Below are 13,764 nucleotides of genomic sequence, written 5' to 3' on the forward strand. Positions count from 1 at the left end.
CAGCTTGTAGAGTAAGGTGGGGCTGAACTGTGATTAAGAGATTGTGGTTGAAGAATCAATGATGTGGGTTTATCAGTCAAAGAATTTTCAGCCTTGAGCCGAGAATAGAAAAAAAGAGACAAATAAAGCTGCGTGACTTGTGGCTGTAGCTTGCAAGCAGGACCAACACAGTCACCCGAAGATGCAGGGTGGAACTTGTGAAGTAAGGTACTTGAAGTACCATAGACTTGCATGGGACTCTAGAAAAAAATTCCATCCTCATGTAAGGTGGTGGGTAAGGCTATGTTCACACTGCAGAATTTCTGTACGTAATTCCGCATAAAATTATGCAGTAAATTCCGCAGATATTAATTGCCCATTTACTTCAATGGAATTCCTGCAGCGGAAATTCTGCAACAGAAATTCTGCTTTGTGAATGGGACAGCGGAATCCCATTAAAGTGTATTGTTATAAATTAATGCAGAATTTTCATGCAAAGTTCCATGCCGAATTCCATTCAGAAATTCTGGGATGTGAACATAGCCTAAGGGTTAATCCCTTGGGGAGAGAGCCCATTATAACCCTAAGGATTGTACCATTTTTTGCAATTCTGACCACTGTCACTGACATATTCTACTTCATGTTAGTGGTAAATTTTTGTCGATACTTGCATAATTTCTTGGTGAAAATTCCAAAATTTTATGGAAAAATTGAAAATTTAGCATTTTTCTAACTTTGCAGCTCTCTGCTTGTAAGAAAAACAGACATTCCAAATAAATGATATATTGATTCACAAATACAATATGTCTACTTTATATTTTCATCATAAAGTTGATATGTTTTTACTTTTGGAAAACATAAGATGGCTTCAAAGTTCAGCAGCAATTTTCCACAACATTTTCAAAATCAGAATTTTTCAGGGACCAGTTCAGTTTTGAAGTGGATTTGAAGAGCCTTCATATTAGAAATACCCCATAAATTACCCCATTATAAAAACTGTACCCCTCAAAGTATTCAAAATGACATTCAGAAAGTTTGTTAACCCTTTAGGTGTGTCACAGGAATAGCAGCAAAGTGAAGGAGAAAATTCAAAATCTTCATTTTTTACACTCGCATGTTCTTGTAGACCTAGTTTTCGAATTTTTACAAGGTGTAATAGGAGAAAAAGCCCCCCAAAATTTGTAACCCAATTTCTTTTGAGTAAGGAAATACCTCATATGTGTATGTCAAGTGTTCGGCGGGCGCAGTAGAGGGCTCAGAAGGGAAGAAGCAACAATGGGCTTTTGGAGAGTGAATTTTTTCTGAAATGGTTTTTGAGGGGCATGTCACATTTAGGAAGCCCCTATGGTGCCAGAACAGCAACAAACAAAAAAAAAACACATGGCATGCTATTTTGGAAACTACACCCCTCAAGGCACATAACAAGGAGTCCAGTGAGTCCAGGTGTTTGACGACTTTTTGTTAAAGTCAGATGTGTAAATGGAAAAAAATAATTTTTTCACTGAAGTGCAGTTTTCCCCCCAAAATTTACCATTTTTACAAAGGGTAATGGGAGAAAATGCCCCCCAAAATATGTAACCCCATCTCTTCTGAGTATGGAAATACCCCATAGTGGGCGTAAAATGCTATGCGGGCGAACTACAATGCTCAGAAGAGAAGGAGTCACATTTGGCTTTAGAAAAGCAAATTTTGCTGAAATGGTTTTAGGGGAGCATGTCGCATTTAGGAAGCCCCTATGGTGCCAGAACAGCACAAAAAAAACACATGGCCTACTATTTTGGAAACTACACCCCTCAAGGAATGTAAAAAGGGGTACAGTAAGCCTTAACACCCCAAAGGTGATTGACAAACTTTCATTAAAGTGGGACGTGAAAATAAAAAATGAGATTTTTATCACTAAAATGCTGGTGTTACCCCAAACTTTTCATTTTCACAAGGAGTAATAAGAGAAAATGCCCCCCCAACTTTTGTAACCCCATTTCTCTCGAATAAAGAAATACCTCATATGTGCATGTAAAGTGATCTGCGGGTGCACTAGAGGGCTCAGAAGGGAAGGAGCAACATTGGGCTTTTGGAGAGCGAATTTTGCTGAAATGGTTTTTGGGGGCATGTCGCCCCATGATGCCAGAACAGTAAAGAAAAACCCATATGGCATACTATTTCGGAAACTAAAACCCTCACAGAATTTAGTAAGGGGTGCAGTGAGCATTTACACCCCACTGGCATGTGACATATCTTTGGAACAGTGGGCTGTGCAAATGAAAAATTACATTTTTCATTTTTACGGACGACTGTACAAAAAAATCTGTCAGAAACCTGTGGGGAATAAATGCTCACTGTACCACCTGTCACATTCTGTGAGGGGTGTAGTTTCCAAAATGGGGTCACATGTGGGGGGGTCCACTGTTCTGGCACCAGGGGGGCTTTGTAAACACACATTGTCTTCAATTCCAGCCTAATTTTCTCTCAAAAAGCCCAATGGCGCCCCTTCTCCTCTGAGCATTGTAGCTCGCCCGCAGAGCACTTTTCATCCACATATGGGGTATTTATATACTCAGAATAAATGGGGTTACAAATTTAGGGGGGCTTTTTTTCCTATTACCCCTTGTGAAAATGAAAAATTTGGGGTAACGCCAGCATTTCAGGGGAAAAAACTCATTTTTAATTTTCATGTCCAACTTTAATGAAAATTTGTCAAAGACCTGTAGGGTGTTAAGGCTCACTATACCGATTGTTACATTTCGAGAGGGGTGTAGTTTCCAAAATGGGGGTCACATGTGGGTGTTTTTTTTTGTGTTCATGTCAGAACCGCTGTAACGATCAGTCACCCCTGTGCAAATTACCAATTTAGGCCTCAAATGTACATGGCGTTCTCTCACTCCTGAGCCATGTAGTTCGTCCGCAGAGCATTTTACGTACACATAAAGGGTATTTCCGTACTCAGGAGAAATTGCGTCAGAAATTTCGGGGGTCTTTTTCTCCTTTTACGTCCCGTGAAAAGTATGGGGCAACACCAACATGTTAGTGTAAAAATTTGAATTTTGGGGAGAAAAATCCCCCCAAAATTTGTAACGCAATTTCTCCCGAGTACGGAAATACCCCATATGTGGCCCTAAACTGTTTCCTTGAAATACAACATGGCTCTGAAGTGAGAGAGCGCCATGCGCACTTGAGGCCTAAATAAGGAATATCCAATAGGGGCGGACCCGGTTACAAGGATGGGACTTGTCTCCACCAAAACCCTACAGCAGTGTTTCCCAAACAGGGTACCTCCAGTTGTTGCAAGACTCCCAGCCTGCTAGGACAGTCTATGGCTGTCTGGCATTACTGGGAGTTGTGGTTTTGCAACAGCTGAAGGCTCCGTTTAGGAAACACTGCCGTATGAGACGTTTTTCATTTTAATTGGGGGGGGGGGGGATGTGTAAGAGGGTGTATATATAGTGTTTTACATTTCATTATTTGTTTGTGTAGTGTAGTGTTTTTCGGGTACACCACCGCCGCTGGTCCAGGATGCCTCCGCTGGTCCGGTAAGCTGGCCATGCTCCCCACCTCGCCGCCCGTATTCCCCCGCTCTGCCCCGACTTCAATCGGTGGGCAGAGTGGGGGGGGAAATTAACCTCTAACCCCCCACCCGCCCCCCATTGACAGCTCCTATCATTCCAGCAAATCGCTGGTGTGAAATGACCAGCGATTTGCCGCGATCGCCAACATGGGGGGGTCTCAGAGCCCCCCTAGGCATTGCCACGGGCTGCCTGTTGATAGATATCAGCAGTCATCCCGGTCCGATCACCACCTGGCGAGCTGCGGTGATTGGAAATACGGGGTGCGTATGGATACGCAATACGTCCTTAAGTGATGGGACACGAGGGCGTATGCATACGCCCTCCGTCCCCAAAGAGTTAATTTAACTATCCTATGTTTTTATTTAACATGTACAGCTGGTGAAATAAGTAATGAACACCACCATTTTCCTCAACTAAACATATTTCCAAAAGTTACTATTGACATGAAATTTTCACTAAATGTTGGTAACAACTCAATAAATCCATACATACAAAGAGACAAAAACAAATAAGCTCAGAAACCAATTTATGTGTAATTATGTGAAATTGCACAAAAAGTATTGAACACACCTACTGATTTATGAAATACTCTGTACATAAGTCTTTATTTCATAATAGCAGCTCTAAGACAGTTCCTATATGCATACCCTTTGGTGTGATTTTGGGCCATTCTTCATAAGTCAGGTGTTGGCTCAGGCATTCTAGCAGCTTTATTTTCTTTCGTTGAAACCATTTGAAAAATTCCTTGGCTGTGTGACTGGGATCATTGTCTTGCTAAAATGTTCATACTGATTTAATCTTAACCATCCATGTAGATCGCAGCAGATTTTTGTCAAGAAAGTCTTAGAAAAAATTGCCCATTTACCCTTCTTTCAATTATGTAAAGTTTGCCATTACCATTGCTCAAACGCAGCCACATACCATGATGTTTCCACCTCCAAACTTCACAATTGGTATGGTGTGTTGTGCAGGGCTTTTTTTCTTCCAATTATGGTGTATATTATGGCATCCAAATAGTAAAATTTTGCACTCATCTGACCACATTATATTCTCTCAGTATTTAACTAGCTTTTTCAATTGTTGTAAAGCAAACTTTAAATGAGTTTCAACATGCTTCTTATTCAGCAATTGAGTCTTGTGTGGTGACCATGCACACGGGCTATGACAGTGGAGAGGATTATTTACCGTTTTCTTTGAGACAACAGTACTTGCTAATTCCAGGTTCTTTTGAAAAGCACTCCACAAGTGGTCCTTGGCTCGGACAATTCTGATTATTTTTTCCCAACTGTCAGAAATCTTGTGAGAAGCACCTTATCAAGGCAAACTTATGGTGAAATGATTGTCACTTCTGTATTATGGGCCAAACAGTGCTCTCTGGAACATTCTGAAGCTTAGAAATGTGCCTGTAATAAACACCATTGTTGTGTTGTCCAACAATTAGGTTGTGAAGGTCTTGAGACAGCTCTTTGCTTTTACGCAAACATGGTGTGTTTCGTGTGACACCTTGGCAATGAGACCTCTTTGTTGGCCATCAGTTGGAACTGAACCAGCTGATATAACTTTGCACTCATAAAAGTATGGATTGCTTTTTTAAATACTGATAGATTTCGGCTGTTGTCTAGGCTTTTCATTACTTTTTCACCTCCCTTTCTTCACGTGTTCAATACTTCCTTATGTCATTTCACATTATTACAGATAACCAATTTATTTGTTTTGGTTTCTTTGTATGTATTGATTACCAACATCTGGTGAAAATTTCATGTCAATAGCACCCTTGGAATGATATTCAGTGAGAAAAAAGGTTAGGCTTTTAATACTTATTTCACCTGCTGTAATTAGCATGTGTACCAAGTTTAATCAAAAAATCTCCAGCGGTTTGGAAGTTATGCTGGAACCTAAATTTAACATTAACTTACATGGGGCTTTGGGTACAAAAAAAATAAACAAATCTTTGCAAATGGGGTTGGTTAGGTTTAATTTAACTATGCTATAGTCTTAGTGGGCATATAAGTAACATGTGTACAAAGTTTTATCTAAATATCTTCAGCCATCCGGAAGTTATGCTGAAATATAAAGATTTCCAATATTAGACCATTTTTAGGTTTTGGACAAAGTTTCTTACACTTAATAATTATGTAGATTATAATAAATTTCCTTAATAATTAGACTTACAGCTGGATGGAACACATTGATAGCTTGAACAGCAGCACGTCCTTTCTGTTTATATCCAAACACCAGATCAATCCAATGACATATAGTTTGAGAAACATTATCTGACTCAAGGGCTTGTCGATGAATCAGGATGAAGAGACGGGGATCATTTCGTGCCCAAGGTGGCAGATTAACATGATTTACACGTTCTCCGTTTTGACGCAATCCAAAATCAAAACCTGTTTAATATAAATATAAATTGTATAAAGAATATAAAAAGACTTATGTCAAATCCAGGTGGCATCTAATTTTATGTAAACAATGTTTAAAGTAAATATGTTAACGGAGTTGCCTGGTGAAAAATAACTTATCCCCTATCCAAGGAGGGTATAAGTTATATATCGCGGGAGGTCCAAAGGCTGGGGCCACCCGCGATCTCCTGCACGGGGTGACAACAGTTGGCTGGAAGGGGAGGGGGGGGTGCCATACCCCGCACGGAGCGCTGGCCGACACGCCCCTCCAAGTACCCCATAGAGATACATGGAGGGGTTGTGCCGGCCACGGCTTCATGAGGGGTACGGATGTCCGCTTCCGGCAAACTGCCGAGACCCCGTGCAGATCATCGCGGGGAGCCCCCGTGCTTGGAGCCCCCACGATCTATAACTTATCCCCTATCCTTGGATAGGGGATAAGTTCTTTTTCACCAGACAACTCCTTTAACATATGTATTTAAAGGGGTTATCCATGAATATAAAAAAAAGTGAATTCAAAAACAGCACCATACCTGTGGTATGACAGCTTAGCTTCAGTAATTTCAATCAAACTGAGCTGCAAATACAACACTTAATTATGTGGTAGAATTAGCATGGCAAACTTTCAGCAACAAGTAGCATTTACTCACAACTTCTTCAGAATGTTGTCTTGATTTTCTTAATTCTTTTATGTAAAGTATTACGATACAGGAATGGCAATGTAGTTCCCACTGTTCAGTCTGGAAGTGACAATTTGAGGGACTCACTCCCTTATTCATGTGTCAATTTAACCAAGTTTAATTAAGAATACAAGGAGGCGTGGCTTGCCATGGAAGAGTGAGGCCGCACAGCATTGGAGTTCCAGACCTGCTCCCATGTCACTATGCTAGCCCCCTGCTCTTCTTGTAACTAATAATCACCAACTGACCTACACCAGTGAATAGAGGTGGCTTAAAACATCACTTTTAATATATACTCAGTAAAAGTAGAAAGTACAATTAGGGCCGTTCTGTGCATGTACATCTTTGATCCAGATTATAACTGCTAAAACCAAATATAATTATATCCAAGCTAGGAGTGCTATAGTATAATTCAAGCACATCCAACCATGAAAAAAGTGCTACATCAAAGCACAATCAAGCTGATGTGACAAATCACTTGAGGTCACTCAGCAAATAGTTACTCCTTCAGTCATCCAATAATGGCGACTGAGTCTCCCAACGCGTTTCTATCGCCTGTTACGGCGATGTCATCAGGGGAGGTATTGACATAGGAGTCAATCAAAAATAGACCGTCAGGGTATGTACCAGCTGAACGGACTAAGTCAAGGGGCTGCAGCATGTAACTACACACAACATGTGGCAGCCTCTTAGCTATGGTACTTAGATATATAAAACATCAAAATAAGATTTTAAAGAACCATTGAATATGTTCCTTGAAGTCCAGCACCAACAGAGGCCTTTCCTGTAAAAGAAAAGAACATACATGTAGACAAGTGGCCATATGAAACTGATCTTGTTTACAAGTCAGCATTGCATTGCTTACTCACTTAACCACCTCAGATTGACTGCCCTGCAAAACAAGAGAAACACAACCACATTCAGTATTCCCTACGTTGAATCCACCTGTAGGGAAGGAATACTCCTAATGGAGTGTACTCACTATTGCGTGACTTCAAGAAGAAATACTGGTGGCGCGCACTCTCGCAGTGGCGAAGAGGCCGGCTGACATCCAGCCAGGGTACACTTTATACTTGATATATTCCACCCAGTTGAATACCCTAATTATCTATATGAAAAATAGGACTGCCCCACACGCCACTTCAACCAGTTGCCTCTCCCCTTTTAGGGGAATAGGTGCCCCCCCCCTTTTTTTTCCAAACTCTCCTTGTTTGGGAATTGTATAAATCTTGTCACCTACTCTTTATTACACGCCCATCCATATATAGGCAGACCTCAGTGACAACCGAGATAACTGCATTGTTCTATGTTAGAGATACCAGCAAATTTAGTTTACTGACCTGTTATAAAGTGTATGAACTTCCTGTGCAGACCACAAATAGTTAACACGTTCGGCGAGTGCAGATAACTAAGCACCGCCTTAGGACGCGTCGCCCTGGGAAGCGGGGCGGATGCACCGGACGTGAGGTAATGGTCGCACAGGATATAACGTCAGACGCCTACTTCCGCGGCAGCGCGCTTGGCTGGATGTCAGCCGGCCTCTTCGCCACTGCGAGAGTGCGCGCAACTGGTATTTCTTCTTGAAGTCACGCAATAGTGAGTACACTCCATTCGGAGTATTCCTTCCCTACAGGTGGATTCAACGTAGGGAATACTGAATGGGGTTGTGTTTCTCTCGTTTTGCAGGGCAGCCAATCGGAGGTGGTTAAGTGAGTAAGCAATGCAATGCTGACTTGTAAACAAGATCAGTTTCATATGGCCACTTGTCTACATGTATGTTCTTTTCTTTTACAGGAAAGGCCTCTGTTGGTGCTGGACTTCAAGGAACATATTCATATGGTTCTTTAAAATCTTATATTGATGTTTTATATATCTAAGTACCATAGCTAAGAGGCTGCCACATGTTGTGTGTAGTTACATGCTGTAGCCCCTTGACTTAGTCCGTTCAGCTGGTACACACCCTGACGGTCTATTTTTTATTGACTCCTATGTCAATACCTCCCCTGATGACATCGCCATAACAGGTGATAGAAACGCGTTGGGAGACTCAGTCGCCATTATTGGATGACTGAAAGAGTAACTATTTGCTGGGTGACCTCAAGTGATTTGTCACATCAGCTTGATTGTGCTTTGATGTAGCACTTTTTCATGGTTGGATGTGCTTGAATTATACTATAGCACTCCTAGCTTGGATATAATTATATTTGCTTTTAGCAGTTATAATCTGGATCAAAGATTATTGAGTACATGCACGGAACAGCACTAATTGTACTTTCTACTTTTACTGAGTATATATTAAAAGTGATGTTTTAAGCCACCTCTATTCACTGGTGTAGGTCAGTTGGTGATTATTAGTTACAATGATACTTGGCTTAGAGGTTTATTAAATCTGTCGTGTACAGGACCTTATTGGTGTGCAGTTTATGTCATACCCCCTGCTCTTCTGTTATATCTCAAATTTGGCACCCATGCCACCTGCACTTTTGTCCAGGAGTCGCCTTTACTACTGTGGCATTCTATTCCGTGCCCTCACACCACCACAGGACCCAGCTTGCAAATCTCTGCCTCATCACACTGCAAGGCTTAACCTTTTAAGGACGCCGGGCATATGCATATGCCCTGCATCCCGAGTCCTTAAGGATACACACGCCCGTGGGAATTCCGGTCCCCGCCGCTAGCAGGCATCCCGGCACATCGCTGAGGGGGGTCCTGAGACCCCCATGTCGGCAATTGCAGAAAATCGCATGTCAATTCAGACATGCGATTTTTTGCTATTCCGGGCTGATCGGGTCTCTGGTGACCCGATCACCCGGAAAATAGGGATGATCGGAGCTGTCAGTGACAGCCCTGATCATCCTGAGGGATAGGAGCGAGGTCGCAGTGCTGTGATCTCCTCCTTTCCCCTGCCATTGGTCATAACTGATTCTGACCAATGGCAGGGCAGAACCCCCCGTTCTGCCCACCCCTGGATGTCGAGGGGAACGTGGGGAGAAGATGGAGGCCGATACCTGGAGGAGAAGATGCCTGGGGACCCCCGATCGTCGCTGGAGACTGCTGGATCCTGGCTCAGGTAGGGAAACCACGTTGGCGGGGGGAGAGAATGAAAGTAAAGTGATCTTTACTGTGGCAACCACTAGAAAGGCCAAACTGCAACATCTGGAGGGTCACAGTTTGGAGACCACTGTTACAGTGGTGCTCAAACGGTAGCCCTCCAGATGTTGCCCAACTACAACTCACAGCATGCCTAGACAGCCCAGGCATGCTGGGATTTGTAGTTCTATAACATCTGTCCCCTCAGATTTAGCAATTTTCATGAAATTTTTGAAAATTGCTGCTCTACTTTGAAGCCCTCTGATTTTTTCAAAAAGCAAAAATATGTCCATTTTATGATGCCAACATAAAGTGGACATATTGTATTTGTGAATAAAAATAAAATTTATTTGGAATATCCATTTTCATTACAAGTAGAGAGCTTCAAAGTTCGAAAAATGCAAAATTTTCAAAATTTTCATGAAATTTTGGGATTTTTCACCAAAAAAAGGATGCAAGTAACGCCGAAAATTTACCACCAAAATAAAGTATGTCACGAAAAAACTATCTCAGAATCAGAATATTCGGTAAAAGCGTTTTCGAGTTATTAATTCGTAAAGCGACGGTGGTCAGAATTGTGAAAAAGGGCTCCGTCCTTAAGGTGAAAAAGGGCTGCGTCCTTAAGGGGTTAAAGAAGAAAATGATTCCCCTGGATATAAAAAGTAAATGATTCCACTGGATATAAAAAGTAAACTTTATTGCAACGCGCTTTTATCCTGAACTGGGATCGTCATCAGGCATACCTCGTCACACTGGTCCAATGGATCTTCCTGAACTCCTCACCCCAGCACCTATAAGATCCTTTCCTGGTAGGTGGCGTGGTCCTCCTTCCTTCTGCGCAGAACTCTGCTCAGTGATTTTCCTTCATTATATCCAGGTTCAGGGGCACAACTGTTCTGGCCAGTCCTTTATTTTTCATGCTCGAATGTCTGGTTACCCTGGTTTATCTCCACTCTGTGGTTTCATCGCTCCCAATTAAAGAGGACTTCACTTCTATGGCTAAACAAATGGTGGTGGAATGCAATCAAGATTTTGTACAGACTTGTCGGCTATGTCTACAAGAAGTAAGGTGATTGATTCGGCTCAGAAGTCAACTTCCTCCTCTATCCAAGCCTTATGGGACAACATACCGAACAATTATTCACTCACCTGGATGACAATGAAAAATGTAATCGGGATAGGGGGGAGTTGGAGGGTTTGTGGCAACGTGCTGAAGAAGATGGCTGCTTAGGTGCTCGGCTCCCCCTCCCTGTGGCCTACGCCCGCCATCTTTACTGCACTTGCCTGACTAATTTCTATGGGGAAGCCTTAAAGACCTCCTAAACCTCATGCCACTGCCCGGCCACCTCCTGACCTGGCCTGCACTATTGGCCGCTTCCTCACCTGCTCCTAGCCTTCATCTGTGTCGGATCACGGTCCTCCAGCAAGTACGGACCCTGGCAGTGTGCTTACTCGCTCATGCGGCATTTCTTCGGGCAGAGGTGAAGTGCGGGCAGCCACCGGACCAAGCTGCGGCCTGCTCCTCCCTGCCTCCAGTACGGAGCTTCTCCTCCTCTGCCTCCACCCTGCATAGGATGGCATCTTCTGCCCAGCCAGAACTCTCTCCTCACCTGCAGCCATCTGAACGTTGGTGTTCACCTGCTGCTCCCCCTACTTCTCTTGGATTGCTGGTGCTTCTAGTCCGCCATCTCCACAGACGGCTCCACTCATAACTGTGAGGACCTCTGCTTCTACCGTGAGTCCCCACCACCTTTCTGCCTTCATTCTCCTGCTGGAGCCTTGTCCTCCCCCTCCTGTCTCCTATGGCAACCCCTCTGCATGCCTGGCCATATAAGCAACAGCAATAGGATGTGGGTGCCCTTCTTCACCCCTCCACCAAGGAGGATTTTCACTCTCTGGTTTCCAAAGTCATTAAGACCTGTCGAGCTGAAATTTCTTGTCTCCAGCAAGACCTGCAACCTGTCTCTGATAAATTGGAGGCTCTGGAGGGTGACCAGGATTTCACCAGGGCGTACCTCCCCCAACTGCAAGCTATAGTGACCTTCACAGTCATGTTGAGGAACTAAACTATTGTGGCAGGTGCAATAATATCAGGGTCTGTGGTCTTCCAGAGTTTTCATGATGAAAACCTTCCAGTCACCCTAGAGGCCATGGGCGTAGGAACCCCCTAGAAAATTAGGCAGGTGGACCTATAACGTGGGAACCTCCCCAAGTTCTTCACACAGGGAGAATCTGTATACTTGTGCCTGCTGCCAGTGAAATGAAGAAAACTGAGTTGGAGGGGTATGATTCAGCAACGGGTCTCAGTTTTCTTCATTACAACAGTGACGCTTTGAACTGTATGCGCATACACAGTTAAAAGCAGGCCGTGATCTTTGCCTTGATGCAGACGCTGATGATGTCACTCATCGGCCTGCACTGTGGAGAAGACAGGACGCGGCCAGCAATTCGGGAGATCGCTTCGCTGGATAAGTTAACTATCTGAAAACCTTGCTGCCTGACTCGGCCTGTCTAACTACCTGGCTCGAGCTATCTACCTACCTTGGCTCGGGCTGTCTAAATACCTGGCTACTGTTACACTCACGGAGGTGATAGATCCGCTGTACCCGTGTGGATGATGGCTTGGGCCGTGCCAGGGAGCGGAGTCTAAGGTGCCACTGGTTTTCACCAGAGCCCGCCGCAAAGTGGGATGGACTTGCTGCGGCAGGCGGCACCCAGGTCGCTACCCCTGACTAGACTCGTCCACACAGGCTGCTGAGGGGGTACGTGGCACAGGAAAGATCTGGCAACTCGTGGTCAGGAAGGCAGGTGGTCAAGGCAGGCGGCACAGGTACGTGGTCAGGTCACGGAAAAGTAGGTCAGAATACAGGTAGGCAAACAGGAAAACACTTTCTCAATGGCAATAGGGCAAAAAAAAGATCCGGCAATAGGTAGAGGGAGGTGCAAAAACTTATAAGGAAGGGACAGGTGCAATTACTAATTAGGGTGCACTGGCCATTTAAATCTCATAACTTCAGCGGGGGTGCGCACGCGCCAGAGAACAGAGGCAGCGGGGAAGTCAGCTGGAGCAGAAGGTAAGTGACGGCACAGGATTCGCATGCGGGAGTGTCCCGTGATGAGAATCCCGAGCCCGCAGCCAGAGTGAATGGCCGGAGCGCTCAGGGCAACAGTACCCCCCCCCCCCCTTTTGGTCTCCCCCTCTTTTTGGGTCCTAAAAATATTTGGAGGAAGTCGTGGTCCAGAATATTCTCCATCTCACACAACCTCTTTTCAGGACAAAACCCATTCCAGTCTACTAAAAAAAAAAATGGTCTCCCCCTTACAGTCTTAGTAGCCAAAATTTCTTTGACTTCAAAAATATCCATGGAACCAGAGACTGGAGAGGAAACCATATGCTTTTGTGAAAACAGATTAAAGACCACAGATTTGAGGAGGGAGACATGAAAAGAATTCGGGATACGTAAGGAGGCAGGCAGTCTGAGCTTGTAAGACACAGGATTGATTCTGTGCAAAACCTCAAAACAATCCCAGGAAGCGAGGACCCAACTTATAACTGGGAACCCTAAAACAAACATACTTAGAGGAGAGCCAAACTTTGTCACCAGGAGAGAAAGTTGGAGGAGGTCTTCTCTTCTTATCCGCTTGAGACTTCATACGGGAAGAGGCACGAATCAAGGAGCGGCGGGTCTGTTGCCAGATGGACATAAAATCCCGTACTTGAACAGCAATGGCTGGCACTCCAGAGGCGGCAGGAAGAGGGAGAGGAGTATGAGGAAGATGTCCATAGACCACAAAAAGTCTTTGTGATTGTAAGAAAACTCCGCCCAGGGCAAAAGATCGACCCAATCGTCCTGACGAGCCAAGACAAAATGGCGAAGATAGTCCCCCAGAATCTGGTTCACCCTCTCCATCTGGCCGTTGGTTTGAGGCCAGTAGGCAGAGGAAAAGTCCAGCTTGTTATTAAGACGGAAACAGAGAGCTCAGGTGAACTTGGAAACAAATTGTACTCCTCGATCCAAGACAATGTGAGTTGGGAGGCCATACAGGCAA

At 44.1% G+C, this 13,764-nt stretch overlaps 1 protein-coding gene across 4 annotated transcripts in view; it reads right to left on the reverse strand.

Moving 5' to 3' along the window:
• LYST (lysosomal trafficking regulator) overlaps window positions 1–13,764 on the reverse strand; it is a 1,083,863-nt gene that overhangs the window by 170,214 nt on the left and 899,885 nt on the right. For all 4 annotated transcript variants that reach the window (XM_056566940.1, XM_056566939.1, XM_056566938.1 and 1 more), the window contains exon 43: window positions 5,715–5,932. In XM_056566940.1, coding sequence (XP_056422915.1) covers window positions 5,715–5,932 — 218 coding nt within the window. The remainder of the gene's footprint in view (window positions 1–5,714; window positions 5,933–13,764) is intronic.

Source organism: Hyla sarda, chromosome 3 (genome assembly GCF_029499605.1).
Source record: "Hyla sarda isolate aHylSar1 chromosome 3, aHylSar1.hap1, whole genome shotgun sequence".
Lineage (NCBI taxonomy): Eukaryota > Metazoa > Chordata > Amphibia > Anura > Hylidae > Hyla > Hyla sarda.